Below are 15,738 nucleotides of genomic sequence, written 5' to 3' on the forward strand. Positions count from 1 at the left end.
TCATTTCGGAGAGGGAGGACACTTGGTTCATACTTCAATCATTATAAGCACCTTAGGGAAGCTCCCATGGTACAACAATAATGTACCATTATAGGGGAGATATTATGTGGTTGTGTACCTTGTGGTCATTGTACACATTGCATTAGAGTGAATAAAACTAAACAGTTTAGCAGTAGGAATACCCCATTGGTTTATGATATTATGTTTTTGGCCAATTGTGGGTCAGACTGAGTCATATATTTGGCAATATGTACATGCTCTGCCTTTTACACTGGCCAAACCTCTAGGCCATTACATTTACGAATTGGTGAACATTTGAGTGATATTAGGAACATGAGACAATCAAATGCCTTATATAAGCACACACTTAAACATATTAATGCCTCTTACAGATTTACTGTTATTGATAAAATAATGGTTGACAGGACTAATAAATCTGGGTGGCATGATATTCTGAATGATAAGGAGAAGAAATGGATTATTAAACTAGGTGGGCTTTTTCAGCCAGGCTTAAATGATCATTTGTGACTAACCAATAACCAGTTGTATCTAATTAATGTGTTTGTATAAATTCTGGGATGTGACTATATGCTGTTTAACACTGAGGAAGGCTATTTCAGCCGAAGCTGGTCTGGTTGGATTCTGTGGGGTTTAAGGGTTTTTACCCTGCCCTTTTGGTGTTTATGGTTTAATAAATATAGAGTTATTTAAACCACATTCGGTGATGGCCCCTATTTTTTGCATTCACCATTATGTTACCTATACAGCATGAATATTTGTGCTGTGATCAATTACCACTGATGGAATAACTTACTAGGTTCTTCATTAATGTGCCCATGGTTTGTCTTTTATGGATAAATTCATTGAGCATCACGTCACGTAGTCCAAGTTTTTCCAACTGTATTGAAATAAATGCTTCTGGAGTCCTAGAAGTGAATTAAAAGAATATTTTATCAACAAAAAACATTGCTGCAACACAATTACTTAACAAGTAGTGTCCACTTATTCTACTCTGTATTACGTGCTACAGCCAAGGAACAGGGGTATAACTTTACCAAACCTTACAGAGGTACTGGGTTTCACTAATACGACAAAGCCTTCAACTTACTGGTCCGCCTAGTATCCTTACCTACAAGTAGCAGAAAGGAAATTCCTTTGCAGAGTCCTTGCACTCAGTCTCCATGGTTGAGAGAGGAGCCGAACAATCCTAGAGGGTTTCAGAGTGCAGAAATTATCCTTTGGTCTTAAGAGGAGCCATTTAACTCATTCAGTACAAAGGAGCTCAAGAAGTTTGCACTATAACTTCCAATGGGCGGAGCCTAAACCTTTTGACAGAATCACATTATGTCCTCACATTTCAAACAAATGTTCATATGCCTGGAACCATAGGAGCTATGAAAGAAGTATAAATGACAAACCTTTCAGCACAAACTATTTTTACAGTGGTAGTATTCTTTAGGTTATAGGTATTAAACAAAATTGTATAAGTCACAGTAAACACAGTTACCATTATGTTTGTAATATTTTCTAAACAACTTACAATATCTCAACAACCACTCATGTTACACACATACTGTCTACAGCACTGTATTCATCTAGCTGAGATATTTCATACGAGGCTAAGAAGTTCTGTGTTACTTGGTTGCTGAGATATTAGAAAAATGTGAAAATTATATCTATATAAATTACTATCATAAAAACATAGTTAATATCTATTTACCTGCACTAGACAGAGGTCAAATATTAATGCAGTTAAGTTTGTCATTGTGTAAGCTTTAAGATAAAATATTTTAACACCTTGTACATAGCATGGTTTAGGAATTATTGATGCAAATATGAACAAGCAATATCTGATGGCTAGAGGCATCAGTAGGAGTTAACTGCAGATGCACTTGGAAGTGTCACTCAGATGTAATGAATTAATGTCTGGACACCATGCCAGGATGCCCCCTGATGGTCTCCTGTGGGAAGTGTAACTGACACAGGCTACTGGAAGGATACTCAAACGCTAACCAAAGACTTTTCAGAACTTTATATCAGTCAGCTTTTTTAGGAAGGTCTGGATATCCCACATGATGAAATGGGGATAGGGAAGTCTCACCTACCTTGCTCAGCTTGCTACCACCATGACCTCACAAAGACAGGTGGCTTTTGAAATGATAGAATATGCCATTTATATCTTGTAACAACCTGAGCAAACAAGAAAGTACAGTTGTGTAAGTAACTTACCATAATAGTAGATGTTTGAATGATCACTGCTGTAGTAGCCTTAGGTATACTGGCTATATCCTGCCAAGGGTTTAACAGCTGTCCAGCTTCCAAAGCTTCAGCACACCTTCCACATGCTCAAACTGTCAGGCAGCTTGAGGAGAGAGCTGACTAAATGATTAGTCTGGGCACCTAGCCCTTTGGAGCTTTCCTGCCAAAAGAGGGAGGCTTAGCTCTGAAAGGACACGGCTAGGAAGACAAAAAATAAGTAATCACACTCTAGCATGAACAACATACCAAAAAACAAGGGGGGGGTGGCTACTGCAGCAGTGATCATTCAAGTATCTACTATAGTGATAAGTTTACTTACACAACTGTACTATGTTCATCATATTTATCACCACTGCAGCTATATGGGTAGATTACAGTAACTTACTACATCTGCAAGGTGGAAGGAGAAGAGCCCAGGAGCCATTGGAGAATGATTCTTGCAAAGCCTGATCTAAACCTAGAGAAGGAATCAAGCTTATACTGCTTACTAAAAGTATTTAAAGAAGACAAAGTTACTGCTTCTAGAATACTTCTGGAATTCAACTCTTTCCAAAATCTCATGGATGAAGCCAAGGTCTTGGTAGAGTGGGTCTTGACCCTGCCTGTAATAGTTTTGCTGTGGTGAGTATAACAAAAGGTAATAGCTTTAGACAACCATTTGGAAAACGTCTGTTTTGACAAGCTATTCCTTAACTTCACAAGAAATGAACAATTGAACCAAAGATCTGAAAGATTTTGTTCTGTCAAGATAGAACCTCAGCTGACTCGGACATCCAAGATATGAAGTATCCTTTCTCCCTCATTTTTTTGGGTTCAGAAAGAAAAACAGGGTGATGGACAGTTTGGCTTAAAGTAAACTCAGATACCACTTTAGGCATAAAATAAGGAATAGCGCACAAACAAGCCCTGTCCCTGTGGAAAAATGAGATATGGTTGACTCACCATTAAAATTTGCAACTCAGATACTCTTCTTGCAGAGCTCAGAGCAATCAATAAAACTCTTTTCCATATTAAGAACCTCAAGTCAGCCAAGTTAGCTGGTCCAAATGGAGCAGGTGTTATCTTCTCTAACATAAAATTAAAATCACAAGGAGGGGCAACCAGTTTTCTTCTTATGCAACACCCTTTCAAAAATATTTTGACATGAAACTGCATTGAAAGAGGAGGATCCATGGGCAGACAAGCTGAAATGGTAGCTAAATTAACCTTGATAGATGAGTAAGAAAGGCCATCGGATAGTAACGCCCACAAACACTGTAACCTCAGAGCACAACTAGCTCTGAATGGATGCTGGTTATGTTATTGGCAACAATTAGAAAACATTTTCTGTTTGATAATATATGATTTTGTAGTAGCAGGTTTTCTTGCCTCCATTAGTACATGCAGCACTTCCTCAATAAAGAGGTGCCGAAAAGGAATTAAGACTTTATCATCCAGCCAATCAAGCAAAGTCAGTAGGTGTTTGGGTATATTAAACACCCTTGTTCTTGTGTAAGTAGGTCCAGTCTGTGATGAAACTTGTGGTAATAGTCCCTAGACAATTCCAAAAGAAATGAGAACTGTGGTTGCTTGGGCCAGAAGGAAGTCACCACAATGATCTTTGGATATTCCTTTTGAATATTCAGAATTACCCTGGATATTAAAGGAAAGGGTGGAAAAGCATACAGAAACAAGTATAGAGTATAATAAGTATACAGAAACAAGTAAAAGAAGAGATAAAGGCATCTGTTTTCCAGAACGTGTTGCATGGGGTCTTGGACAGAATCTTGCCAACTGATTTTTCAGAGAAGAGGCAAAGAAGTCTACCTGAGGAACACCCCACAGATAGAGCAAACCTTGGAAGACACCCATATTTAGTTTCCAGTTGTGAGGGCCTGCCTTTGTCCTGCACAGCTTGTTTACCACACAGTTATGCTCAAACAGAATGAAGCTATATCCCAAGCTAACAGGGCTAGCATGCAAAGGGGTGCAACCTGGTTCCTCCTTGTTTGTTGATGTACCACATAACTGTGGAACTGTCTGAAACAACTTGAAACAAACCTGGGGCAAAGATGATTCAGAGAGTCAAGTGCCTTTGTCAGGGCAAGTATCTCATTTATATTTTATGTGCTTGCATCTGTCCTTGGTGTCCTACATACATTGTACTTTTAGCTCTCCTAAAAGTGCTCCACAAGCAAAGTCCAAGGATTCTGTGGTGACTGACTGCTTTGGAACATGGAGGGAGAAGGGGAGACATGGATTTAGGGATATCTCTTGTCTCCACCCAGTGCTTTCTCTTCTGATAAACCCCAGCAGTGGAATTTGAAAAGACAAATGGTCTTGGTGCTGGGACCAAAGAGACTTCAGATACAACTGCATATTTCTCATGTGGAATCTTGCCAGTGATATCATGAAAATAACATAAACCATGAGACCCAATATCCTGAGGTATTTCCTCACAGTGATAGATGTCTGAGTGTAAAACCCTAAAAATAGATCTAGTTATAGATCTGTTTTTTTTCATGTGAAAGAAAGTCCCTTTCTGTTTTTTTTTTTAACCAGAAACATATTTATTGAATTATCACTTATGACATAGGCAATCATACATTTACATAAATGAAAACAAACCATACTGACATATTTTCAGTTGCAAACATTATACACCACTTATACTCTTCTGTACAGTCATTGTCAGTCAAACATTACATAGCTCATTCAATTCTTGCCTTTCCTTAAACCGCATTCTTTCTACATGTATTGTTCCCACAATTCCAATTTCTTTTCTATGTAATTTGCTCCTACCCTTTTTCTAAAGATGCTACTTCAAGTTCTTTTATCTCTATTACTATATTCACTACTTCTAGTACTGCTGGTTTAGACTTTGATTTCCATTTTCTTGTAACTGCTTTTTGGGCAATTACCAGAATTAAACTCGACAAGACCTTAATATGTCTAGGCAATTCCAATTCTGTATCACAGCTCAAAAAGTAATTTCTTTAGTTACACCAATTTACTCAACCAGTATTCCTGACAGAGTAGTCTGCAGGAAATGTTTAAAGTCTGCCAACTCATTATACTCCAAAAAACATTGTTGCCAATTACCTCTCTCTTCCATATCACAACTCCATGTGCAATCTACCTGAAGAAAAATTTTTTGTAGTCTGCTTGAGGTATAACAATACCTTTACAAACATGTCCTGAATCTTCTAGATGTTGCTGCACTTTGAGAGCCAAACTTATATCCTCCCATTGTTTCTTTGTGAATTGCTTATCCAGTCTTTCTTCCCAATCTTTTCTAGCCTCCTCTGATTGAATCCTGTAGTTATCATGTAATATTTTATATGCCCTACTAATGATCCCTTTTTAACATCAGCTTCTGTTCTTGATTCTGCTAAAAACTTTACAAGTGCTGGTCTTTCACCTAGGATCCCCATATTCCTTTCTCTTTGCCTATACTCTGATATCAATCCTTCATAGGGAAGGCAATCTCTAACTTGCAGTCCAAATGAATTATTGGCCTCTTCCCATTCAGTTACCTTTTCCTCTCTTATTATTTACTCCCAGTACCTTGGTTCCTTTGCTACTTTTCTCCAGAAAAGTCCAGCCCCCTCTTGCCCATCCTATGTACCCTTAATTGCAGTCATCCCTATTGGCAGAATCTCATTTCTCTATTCCTGTATTGGTTTAGTTCTTAGAATACTTTCTGCTACTTTATGAATATAGTATTCTGCATGGTTATTATTATTACTATTATTATTATTATTATTATCATCATCATCATTAGCATCATCATTTAGGATCTGCATCCAAAATCCCAGTGTCTCCTTATTTCTTGAGCATCCACACCTGTTTCATCATCATTTTTTTACTTTGAATTATAGCTTTCTGTTTGTGCTATGTATAGGAGCTTTAACTGTGTAGCTTTAAAATACCCAGTCAAATCAGGTATGTCCAAAGCAGCTTGTTCTATTGGGAGGATCAGCTTATCTCACTATGTCTTGCCCTCTCCCCCAATTAAATCCTTCAATTCTTTATTATTTGCTACCCACAACGTCTTCCTCTGGTTGATAAACATATGCCTGACCTGAGTACAAAATTAAAGGGACTCAAGACAGTTTCAGTGCTTTATATTGCTATTCATATCCTCGAAACAGATAATCCAATTTCTCATTTTTTTGTATTATCTTTTGCTTAGTCTCTCCCCACATATCCTGAGCTGCCATAACATAATACATTTTAATCCATACTCCTAAGTAATTCCTTTTATTATGACCCCATAAATATGGGTATTGCTGAACCTGTGTGGTAGATAGTTTACAGCTATTACCTTTGTTTTACCTTCATTAATGTTGTATCCCAAAAAGACTTATAACTGTCTCAGAATGTTCCACAACACCGAAATGTCATTTCATACTTTTATTGGACAGAAAATAATATCATTTACAAATAAAGCCAACTTTTCTTGATTACTACACCAATTACATCCTTGAATTTCTGAGTTGGAAGAAAAGCTCTTTGAACTATGGTGTTTGGTTCACGTCCCAAAAACACAATCCTGTGAGAAAGAGTCAACATTTTTGAAAGTTCTCTTGGAATCCCAGGTTGTGCAAGAGATCTGTCACCCAAGAGAGAGTGAGAGAGATTCCTGACACTTTGATAAAGATGCTGCAAAGATAAGGAAGTTTTCTAAAATGGAAAAATGTGCATACCATGTAGCCTGCAATGAGCTATAGCTAGACCCTTTCAGAACACTCTTAGTGCACTAGATAGTCCAAAACTTAAGGAAGAGAATTGATAATGTGATCCAGGCAAACCAAACCTTGAGAAATTACTGAAATATGGATGACTAAAGATGTGATGATAAGCATTTCTTAAATCTAGTGTTACCAGGAAACTCGAATGAAGAAGAAGAAGAGGTAGCAGGTTGTAAAGTTACATCATTTTGAATTTGGGCACTATTACAAACAGGTATAGGAAAGAAAGAACCAGAATTAGTCTCCAGGCATTTTCATTCTTGCAAACTGATAAAAACCTACTCATTGAATAAAACCCCTTTCACACATGGGAAGGTAGAATTTGTTCTATCACTCCCTGGGATATCATGTGATGAAGGACAAGTGGAAAAAAAAAAGATTCTGGTCTGTAGGATGAGGAATTACCTTTTGGAAAGGAAGAATTTTCTCCCATTGACATCTGTAACCTTGATGAATGATCTTCAGGACCTATTTGTCTGAAACTATGTCTTGCCAAAGAGAAAAATGGAGATTCAGACCTTCTTGAAGACAAAAGGGGGTAGGGGTATCAACCTGTCTTGAACAGTCATTCTGACACATTAGACCATTCTTGGTTTTGGGAGTTTCCAGAATTCTTCTTGGAACCACATTGCCATTTTTTCTTAAATATCTGCTTACCTGCATTTTGTTGAAATTGTTAAAAAAAGGAGCCAAAATCTAAATATCTGTCCAAATGAGAATTTAAAATCTCATTTTAAACATCACCTGGGAGGTTCTGAGAATGCAGCCATGCAAACCTATTAAACATCATCCATGACACCTTAAGTATCAGTAGAGTCATACACACATTGTATATAATGAGCAGAGACTTTGAGCAACAGAAGAAATTAAATTATTTGAAGCAGATTTTTCCTCACAAGATGAAATTGCAGATAAACCATTCCTCATAGTTTCACAATTAGGACAAACCTTAACATATGAGCCTGACAATTAAAAATTCTGGAAATCAAAGTTGCAGAAGCATACACCTTTTCCACCATACTTATGAAAAATCTTTCCATCATAAGGGACTTCCAAGATGGCCACACACTGATCAACAGCTTAATTTCAGCTCTCTGAGTGTGAAAACAAAGTGAGAGCTAAGGGTCTCAGTAACTCTGCCAGTTTTAGTAAATTCAGTTACTGGCTAGCAAGCCCACTGCATGTATGCCAGAAAAGTAGAAACCTGAAGAGCCTGAAAGAAAATCAAATAGGAAAGGTGAAGAGAAAAGTCTGACCAGAAAGAATACTGCAGCTGTTCAGCAAAGGCAGTCCAAGCTCCAACTTTGGTGCAGGACATCGCCTCCAGTAATCTAGAGGAAAAAATAAATCAAATGTGCTCAGAGAAAATTAAAATACATGAAATACTGAAGGAGTATATCAACTTGAATAACAAAAATGGAAGAAGCCCTAAAGAGCTAGTCAGATGAACTGATAAAACTGCAAATATTAGAGGTTGAAATGAAGAAATGTCTGGCTAAGTATGAGACTCAAAAAGAACTGATTTGAAAAAATGGTAGTGTTAGAGGACAGAGACCACAGGGGAAACCTGAGATTTTCTGCTGTACCAGAGAAACTGGAAGGAAGAGACTGTATTAATTTTATAAAAGCTCAAATAAGCAACTGGACTTGTATTCCACTGCAGGATCTGTTAATAGAAAGGGCACATTGTGTATTTGCTTCAAACATGGCCATGAGAAAGTAGCCAATACCTGTATTAGTAAAGATGCTGGAGACAGCAGACTATTTGTGGAAAATTATTATTTACTGTAAACCAGGCAGGAGATAAGCAAATTTATCCCGGCAATCATGGAATGCTGAGCAGCAGTTGTGAGTGTTGTATCCTGCTGTCTTTAGAGCATTTTTTTCCAGGAGGATCAAAGTCATTTTTTGATGTTGAAGAGGCTAAGGAGGAAATTCAATAGTTTCTCCAACAAAAGCAGAGCCAATAAACAGAAGGGGACTCTGCTTCTCATTCTTCTGATAAAAAGCTCAGGCAGAGTATTTGCCAGTGAAAAAAGCTAGTTGACTAGAAGAATCAGGAATACATTGGACATCAACCGGAATCTGGGGCTGGGAGATGGATATGAACAGGAGGAAGGCCAGCAACATTGAAATTAGTGAATACATTTGAGATTATAAAGCATTGATAACATTTGTGAAATATGGTTTTACAAGAAAAGTGGAAAGATTGGACTTCCGTTGAATTTGTTAAACTTGTGGGGGACTGAAAAGCATCTACCTCACTTCATGTAATTAATATTTGGAAGGAAACTAAAAGGAAAAAGAAAATGTAACTAAGTGAAACAATTTTTGTTCTTAACAGTATTGTACAAAACATTTCATGATATAAATTACATGTTGTATAGTAAAGCATTTTCAGTTATTGTTGTATGTAATAAAGATACTAAAGAAAACAAGTGCCTTTTTTCTTCTTTTTTTTTTTAGTTTTAAGAAATGTAGGAATTACAATGTGAAAAGAGAAGAAAGGCTGGTCAAAAGGCATGTTAAAGTTAATATGCTGCAAGCTTGGTATGTTGCAATGGGGGATGGGATGTAAAAGTGTACAGATTATAATATACAAAGAGTTGATATGTTTTGTTTTACATTTGCTTAATCTAATAACATTTTTGTGTAAGCAAGTAAATAAAAGAACAGTGAATATAATTAAAAGTTTTCCTTTAGCAAATAAATATTCAGCGTGAGTTGAGAAGTCTGAAGCTGAGAGCAACTGTTCATTTTGTTTTTATGTTTCCATGGAGATAAGCTGATGACAAGGGCCATTGTGTGCATGTTGGGGGGATAAACATATGACAAGAACAGACAGCAATTAGTGTAAACAGGAGCACAGGCTGTAAATATCAGGAGTAAAAACCTCATTTTTTGAAGATAGTTTTTTCTGTGTTTGTTTTCAGTTAATAGGTCATGGTGGTGTTCTGGGTTATGTTCAAAATATGATATAGAGTCAAATCCAGATGACAAGAAAAAAACATTAGTGGCTGCATGTAACATAAAACCACTCATATTATTTTGGAACATTAATGTCTTCAATGATAGATATAAAAAGGAAAGATTACTGAATGATATTAAGAAATTCATAGTGCTAATAGTAATGCTACAGGAGACAGATTTGATTTCAGGAGGGTATTCAGCAGAATATCAGGGACAAAAAATGAGGAGTTCTTATACAAATTTCCAGAAATGTCAAGATAATAATGGCTGATTTGTGTTACACTGGCATGTATTTATATTCCACCTAAAATTATTTTTATGGAGCTTAAGAAAATATTGGGAGAAATACGCTTTCAGATGGGAATATTACCGATAGGTAGCTCATGGAATTTGATTTTCAACAGTGAGTATGCATCTTGGGGGACCTAGAAGGAAATTAGCATTTGTTTCCTATTTTCTGCATATTTCAAATACATGATCACAAAATTAAAGTAAAAATTTGCAAAGCATATGCAAAATAAAGGAGATTAGCACATTTTTTCAGTTTCAGTACTGGAAGAGTTGAAGTTAGATGACAGAAGTACTGATATATGGGGCAAAACAGTCTGTCTGGAATATAAATGGATCACCACCTTTAGGGCAGACAAACAACCTGAAATGAATGGAACTGTATGCATCAAACCTATTTTAAAACAAAGAAGTCTGAGACAAAAGTTTTATTCCGCATATTTTTAGAAAGAACAATTTTTACCTACAAATGTGATTAACAAAATGTATTTTTACTTAAAGGAAATGAAACTAATAATGTAAATCTTATTTGCTGTTACTTGTATGGATAAAAAAGGTATACTTGAAGTAGGATGTTTTCAATATTTGCTGTTCAGAATAAATGATGATAATTGAAAATCCATGATTCTTTTCTGGAAAGCAGAGACTTTCCAGACATAAAAGATTGTGACTCAGCAAGCTGGATTTCACTGTCCCTCTACTTCAGATAGACATACTCTTCCTCCCTCCATCAAGTTCCCGAACCATTGTTCAAACATGGGTCACTTGTGATGTATAAGCTTTTTTCCCTCAACACTATCATGCATGATGGGTTCCAATTTCTTAGAAGCACAGATGTTTTTCATAACTATTACCAAAGGGATTAACAATATCCACCTGTGTAAAAATAAGTAAACCAGTGCACTGGGATGGACATGAGCTTCTTATCTGCAGTCATCTTCTTTCATGGTTGTTCAGTCTGCTGGAAAGTGCCAGAAGCTAATGGCATGGCAGCCTCCAAAGATACACTGTCAGAGGACTCAGCAACAACAGACAGTTTTTTTTTTTTTTTTTTTTTTTTTGCTATTGAGGAAATTCTGTTAGAAATGGGTCACTAGACTGAGTTTTATTTGGGAAGTACTGACAAGCAAAGTGGTGAAATTAATGTCAGGCTGGCTGACTTGTTTGTAGAAGTGGTGTGAGATAAAGCATTTGAAAACTAGCTCTTACCATCCACAAACAAATGGCTTGTGAAAGAGTTTAACTCTGCTTTCCAGACCATGCTAACAGTATTCACAGTTCAATTTATGCAAACGTGGGACAAGTACCTAACACCTCTCCACTACACATACAGAGGGGCACTCCAAGATTCCATAGGGCTTTAGCATTTAAGTTACTTTACAGTTATAATGTAAAGCAGTCTTTCTACCTAATTTGCGATAAGTGGAAGGGTGAATGCAATTCCCACAAGGAATCTGTTATGGAATATGAACTTACTTACAGGACAAAGCTTAGGCAGCTCGTGAAGTTAGCACAAGAGCATCTATCACAAGCACCACAAAAGCAAAAACCTGGTGTGACCAGATTGTGATAGCCTGTACATATGCAGCCAGACAAAAGGCAAAGTAATGAACTTATTCTCATTCAACAAAATAAGTTATAAGCAGGTCTTTCACAGCTGTGAGAAAGGTAAGTCATTCCAATAATATGGTAGAGTTGCCAGGCAGGAGGAAGAAACACTGCCAAGTTAATATGGAAAAGCCATTATTATCAGGGGCATATCTGGTACTGGCTGCTTGGCTGCAGCCCCTCCCCCCATCAAAATAAACATTTTTTTATTTTATTTTTATTTTGATATAAACTTGTAGCTTTAGTTTTAGTGTTACAGTTACCATTACCACTGCCATTTGCATTACAGGGACTGGAACTCAGTACATGAGAGAAGTTTTATGATCTTCCGAGGTTTACTGAAAAGAAAAGAAAAAAAAGGGAAGAGAAATTGGATTACTTCGCTTGCTGGGCTATCAACATTTAGAATAGGGAGATTATTCTTTATTAAAGTTCTTTCTGGCACAAACTGAAGCATCCTGAGAGTAAAAGAAGAAAGTACTAGATTATACCTAACATTTGAGTGTTTCTTTTAATTACTCCAACACGTACCACTTATCTAGAAGTAAGGTAAATCTTTTATTAGAAGTAGGTTTGTGTGTGTGTGTGTGTGTGTGTGTGTGTGTGTGTGTGTGTGTGTGTGTGTATGTAAATATGTATGTGTGAGAGTATATGTGTTGTAAACCGTCTCTAACTTCACAGAATAGCCTTATTTAGAATCCTATTTTTGTTTGTTCCTTGCAAAGTTTTTTTTTTTGACTAACCTCTGAGGGATGCAGTCACTAACTAATGACAGACAGTCACAGACAAGAAAAGCATTCTGATGTAAAGCCTGTTATTCTAGCAAATTTCTAAGTTTATAAGGACAATATTTGATATTTTGTCACCCGTTATCTTTTAGATTTCTTCTTGATTTTTTTTTTCAATTTTTGAGCTTAGATGTTGAGATGTATATTGGGGGGCTTTGGTGTTGTGATCTGTATTTTGACAGCAGTGAGCTCAGAAGACTCATTCTTGTGTGGGAGTTAATTTATGTTTATGTTCATTCACTACCTCATTATCAAACTTTTGGGGTGTACAGTTAGAATAATACAAGAGGTTGTGAATAATGGTTATCACACGTGTGTGTGTGTGTGTGTGTGTGTGTGTGTGTGTGTGTGTGTGTGTGTGTGTGTGTGTGGGTGTGTGTAAGTGTACATGTCTGTGTGTGTGTAGGTGTGACTGTGTGTATCTATGTATAATAAATGTATGTGTAAGGAGCAGAGATGCACTGAACTGTCTTTGATTTCACAGAATGTGTGTGGTTTGACCACATATTTTGGTCTGTTCCTTGTAAAGTTTATAGTATTTCTGCAAAATCATTGAAGACTGAAGTCACTAAATAATAACAGACATTTGAATTCCAGTCTTAGTAGCTTTTAGAAAAAGCATAACAATGCAAAGACTGTTATTCCAGCAACTTTCTCAGCATACAATGGTAATAATATCTGTCTCTGATTTAGGTCCTTTGCCCCCCCATTATTTTATAGCTTTCTCCTTGATTCTTGAGCCAAGGCATTGTGGGGTATGATTGTGTGTTGGGGGGATGGCGCAATATCCTGAACAATGCATTCTGACAGCAGTGAGATGAGAGGATACATTACTGTGTGGTAGTTATTTATACATTTATTCATTCTTTTGTAAACATCTGAGGTGTACAGTCAAAACAATATGAGTAGATGTAATTAATCATCATGTTTGTGTATAAATGTGTGTTTGTATGTTTGGGGGAATAGACTGTTACAGCAATCCCTAATTCTCTAGAATGTCTCTGATTTTGCCTCTTATGTGGTCTGCTCCTTGTTATATGATTTTTAAGCAAATTGGTAAGGACTGTAGTCACTAACTGATGACAAATGATTATGTTTCAAACTTAATAGCATTCAGAAAAGACATCCTATTGCAAATCCTGTTATTCTAACAATGTTCTGTTTATAGAAGGACAATATATGTCCCCAATTTTGTTTCTTTGTCCCCAATACATTTTAGCTTTCTCCTTGACTCTTAAGCTAAGATGCATGTGTCGAGGTTATTGCATTGTATTCTGACAGCAGTAAGCTGAAAATATATTTTCATGTGGTGCATTTATTTAGTTATTTATTTGATCACAGTCAGATTTTTTGAGGTGTACAGTCACAGTCATCCAAGCAATTGTAAACGGCAGTCACATCAGCATGTGAGTGTGTGTGGGTGTGGGTATGTGTGTGCCTCTATGTACAGGGGGTTACAATAAGTTGCATATTGCATGGCTTTGACAGCAGCAGCAGCAGCAATTATTTAAATATTTTTCATTCATTTCATACCCGTCAAACCTGAAGTGTGTACAGCTATAGAATTTGCTCTGACAGATGGGGACATATATGTGTGTGCATGTGTGTGTGTGTGTGTGTGTGTGTGTGTGTGTGTGTGTGTGTGTGTGTGTGTGTGTGTGTGTGTGTGTGTGTGTGTGTGTGTGAGGCCAGTTGTTATTATTTTTATTTTATTACAATCACATATCTGAGGTATATACAGTCAGTATATTTGGCTATAATTCATGGGTACTGGGGTTGTTGATGAATACAAGTGGCTGGTCCTGCTGTCATTTGGTCACTTTAAGTATTTATTGTGGTGGCTTTGCAGAACTAGTATGAATTTATGTGAAACTAGCTGGAACACTTTACTGTTGCATTTTTTTAACACAATCACAATTCTGAAGTGTGCACAGCAGCTGATTTTTACAGTGACTGTTTTTAACACAATCAGATGTCAGAGGCTTGTTATTTTATTGTGGTCATTTTGTTAACACAGTCTGAAGTCTGAGGTGTAAACAGTCTGAAGTCTGAGGTATACACAATGAATAAAGTTGCTGTAATTGATGGGTTTTGGTACTGTTTGTTTTGAAAATGACTGTGTACAAGAGGAGGCATTTCACTGTTTCAAGAAGTAGCAAGTTGGCCATAATTTTTTACCTTTTCATCACAAACATCAGCATTGTGCACAATGAATTAGCGTCTAAGCTGGTCTTTGCAGGATGTGTGTAAAACCACCTGATCATTGGCACAGTGTCTCGACAATTAGCATGGTCAGCTCATGGGGCCTGGTTCTGTGATTGGATTCTTGGTTTTGATTCCTTCTTTGTGGAGTCTTTATGTACACCCTGTTTTTGTGGGCTTTATCCAGCTATTTTGGTTTCCTCCCTAGACCCTCAGCTGTATGATGTATTCCCCTGGCCATTTGTGCATTCATCCCAGTCTAACATCATGGGGATACAAAAAAAAAGTAACTATCTTGCTATGGAGAGGCTAGACAGGCAGACACTTCTTCCATATAGGATTTATATATCTTTACAAGTGTTTTGATCCAAGTGTATTGGGATCTACTATTTTGTTAGCTCTGAACATTAAGCTTCAGACACAACTTTGACAACATCTTTGAAAGACAAAATAAGGCTGAATTTCTTTCCTTATTCAGGATTTTCAGTCAAGCTGTCATTGAATCAAATGGTTGCTAAAAAATAAATAAATAAAAATCTCTACAATGGCATCTCAAAGAATCTACAACTCTATGACTTCTGGGGACCTAGTAGTCCCATACCCCCAGTGCAATTCAGTTAAACTCCACAACACTTATTGTAGTGGAGTCTTGGCCAGTTGTGTTAAAGGGATGTAGGAAAAAGCTAAAAGTACAACAAGAAACAAGTAAGAAGTAATCTATCTGTATTGCATGGGGCCAGGATGATGGGAAAAACAGGAGAGGAACAGAGTGGAACCAGGGTACAATGGGGAGGACACAGAAGCTTTGCTTAGTGCTACATTACACCTAAAGCTGGCCTTGCTGATTGCAATCAGACATTTGAGGTGCATATAGTCCATAAATGGCTTTG

The 15,738-nt window shown here is 36.9% G+C and overlaps 1 protein-coding gene across 1 annotated transcript in view; it reads right to left on the reverse strand.

Moving 5' to 3' along the window:
* Positions 1-15,738, reverse strand: part of LOC122799665 — a 1,990,791-nt gene that overhangs the window by 982,733 nt on the left and 992,320 nt on the right. The window contains exon 27 of the mRNA XM_044068913.1: positions 815-926. Coding sequence (XP_043924848.1) covers positions 815-926 — 112 coding nt within the window. The remainder of the gene's footprint in view (positions 1-814; positions 927-15,738) is intronic.

Source organism: Protopterus annectens, chromosome 1.part0 (assembly GCF_019279795.1).
Source record: "Protopterus annectens isolate FY-2018-M chromosome 1.part0, PAN1.0, whole genome shotgun sequence".
Classification (NCBI taxonomy): Eukaryota; Metazoa; Chordata; order Ceratodontiformes; family Protopteridae; genus Protopterus; species Protopterus annectens.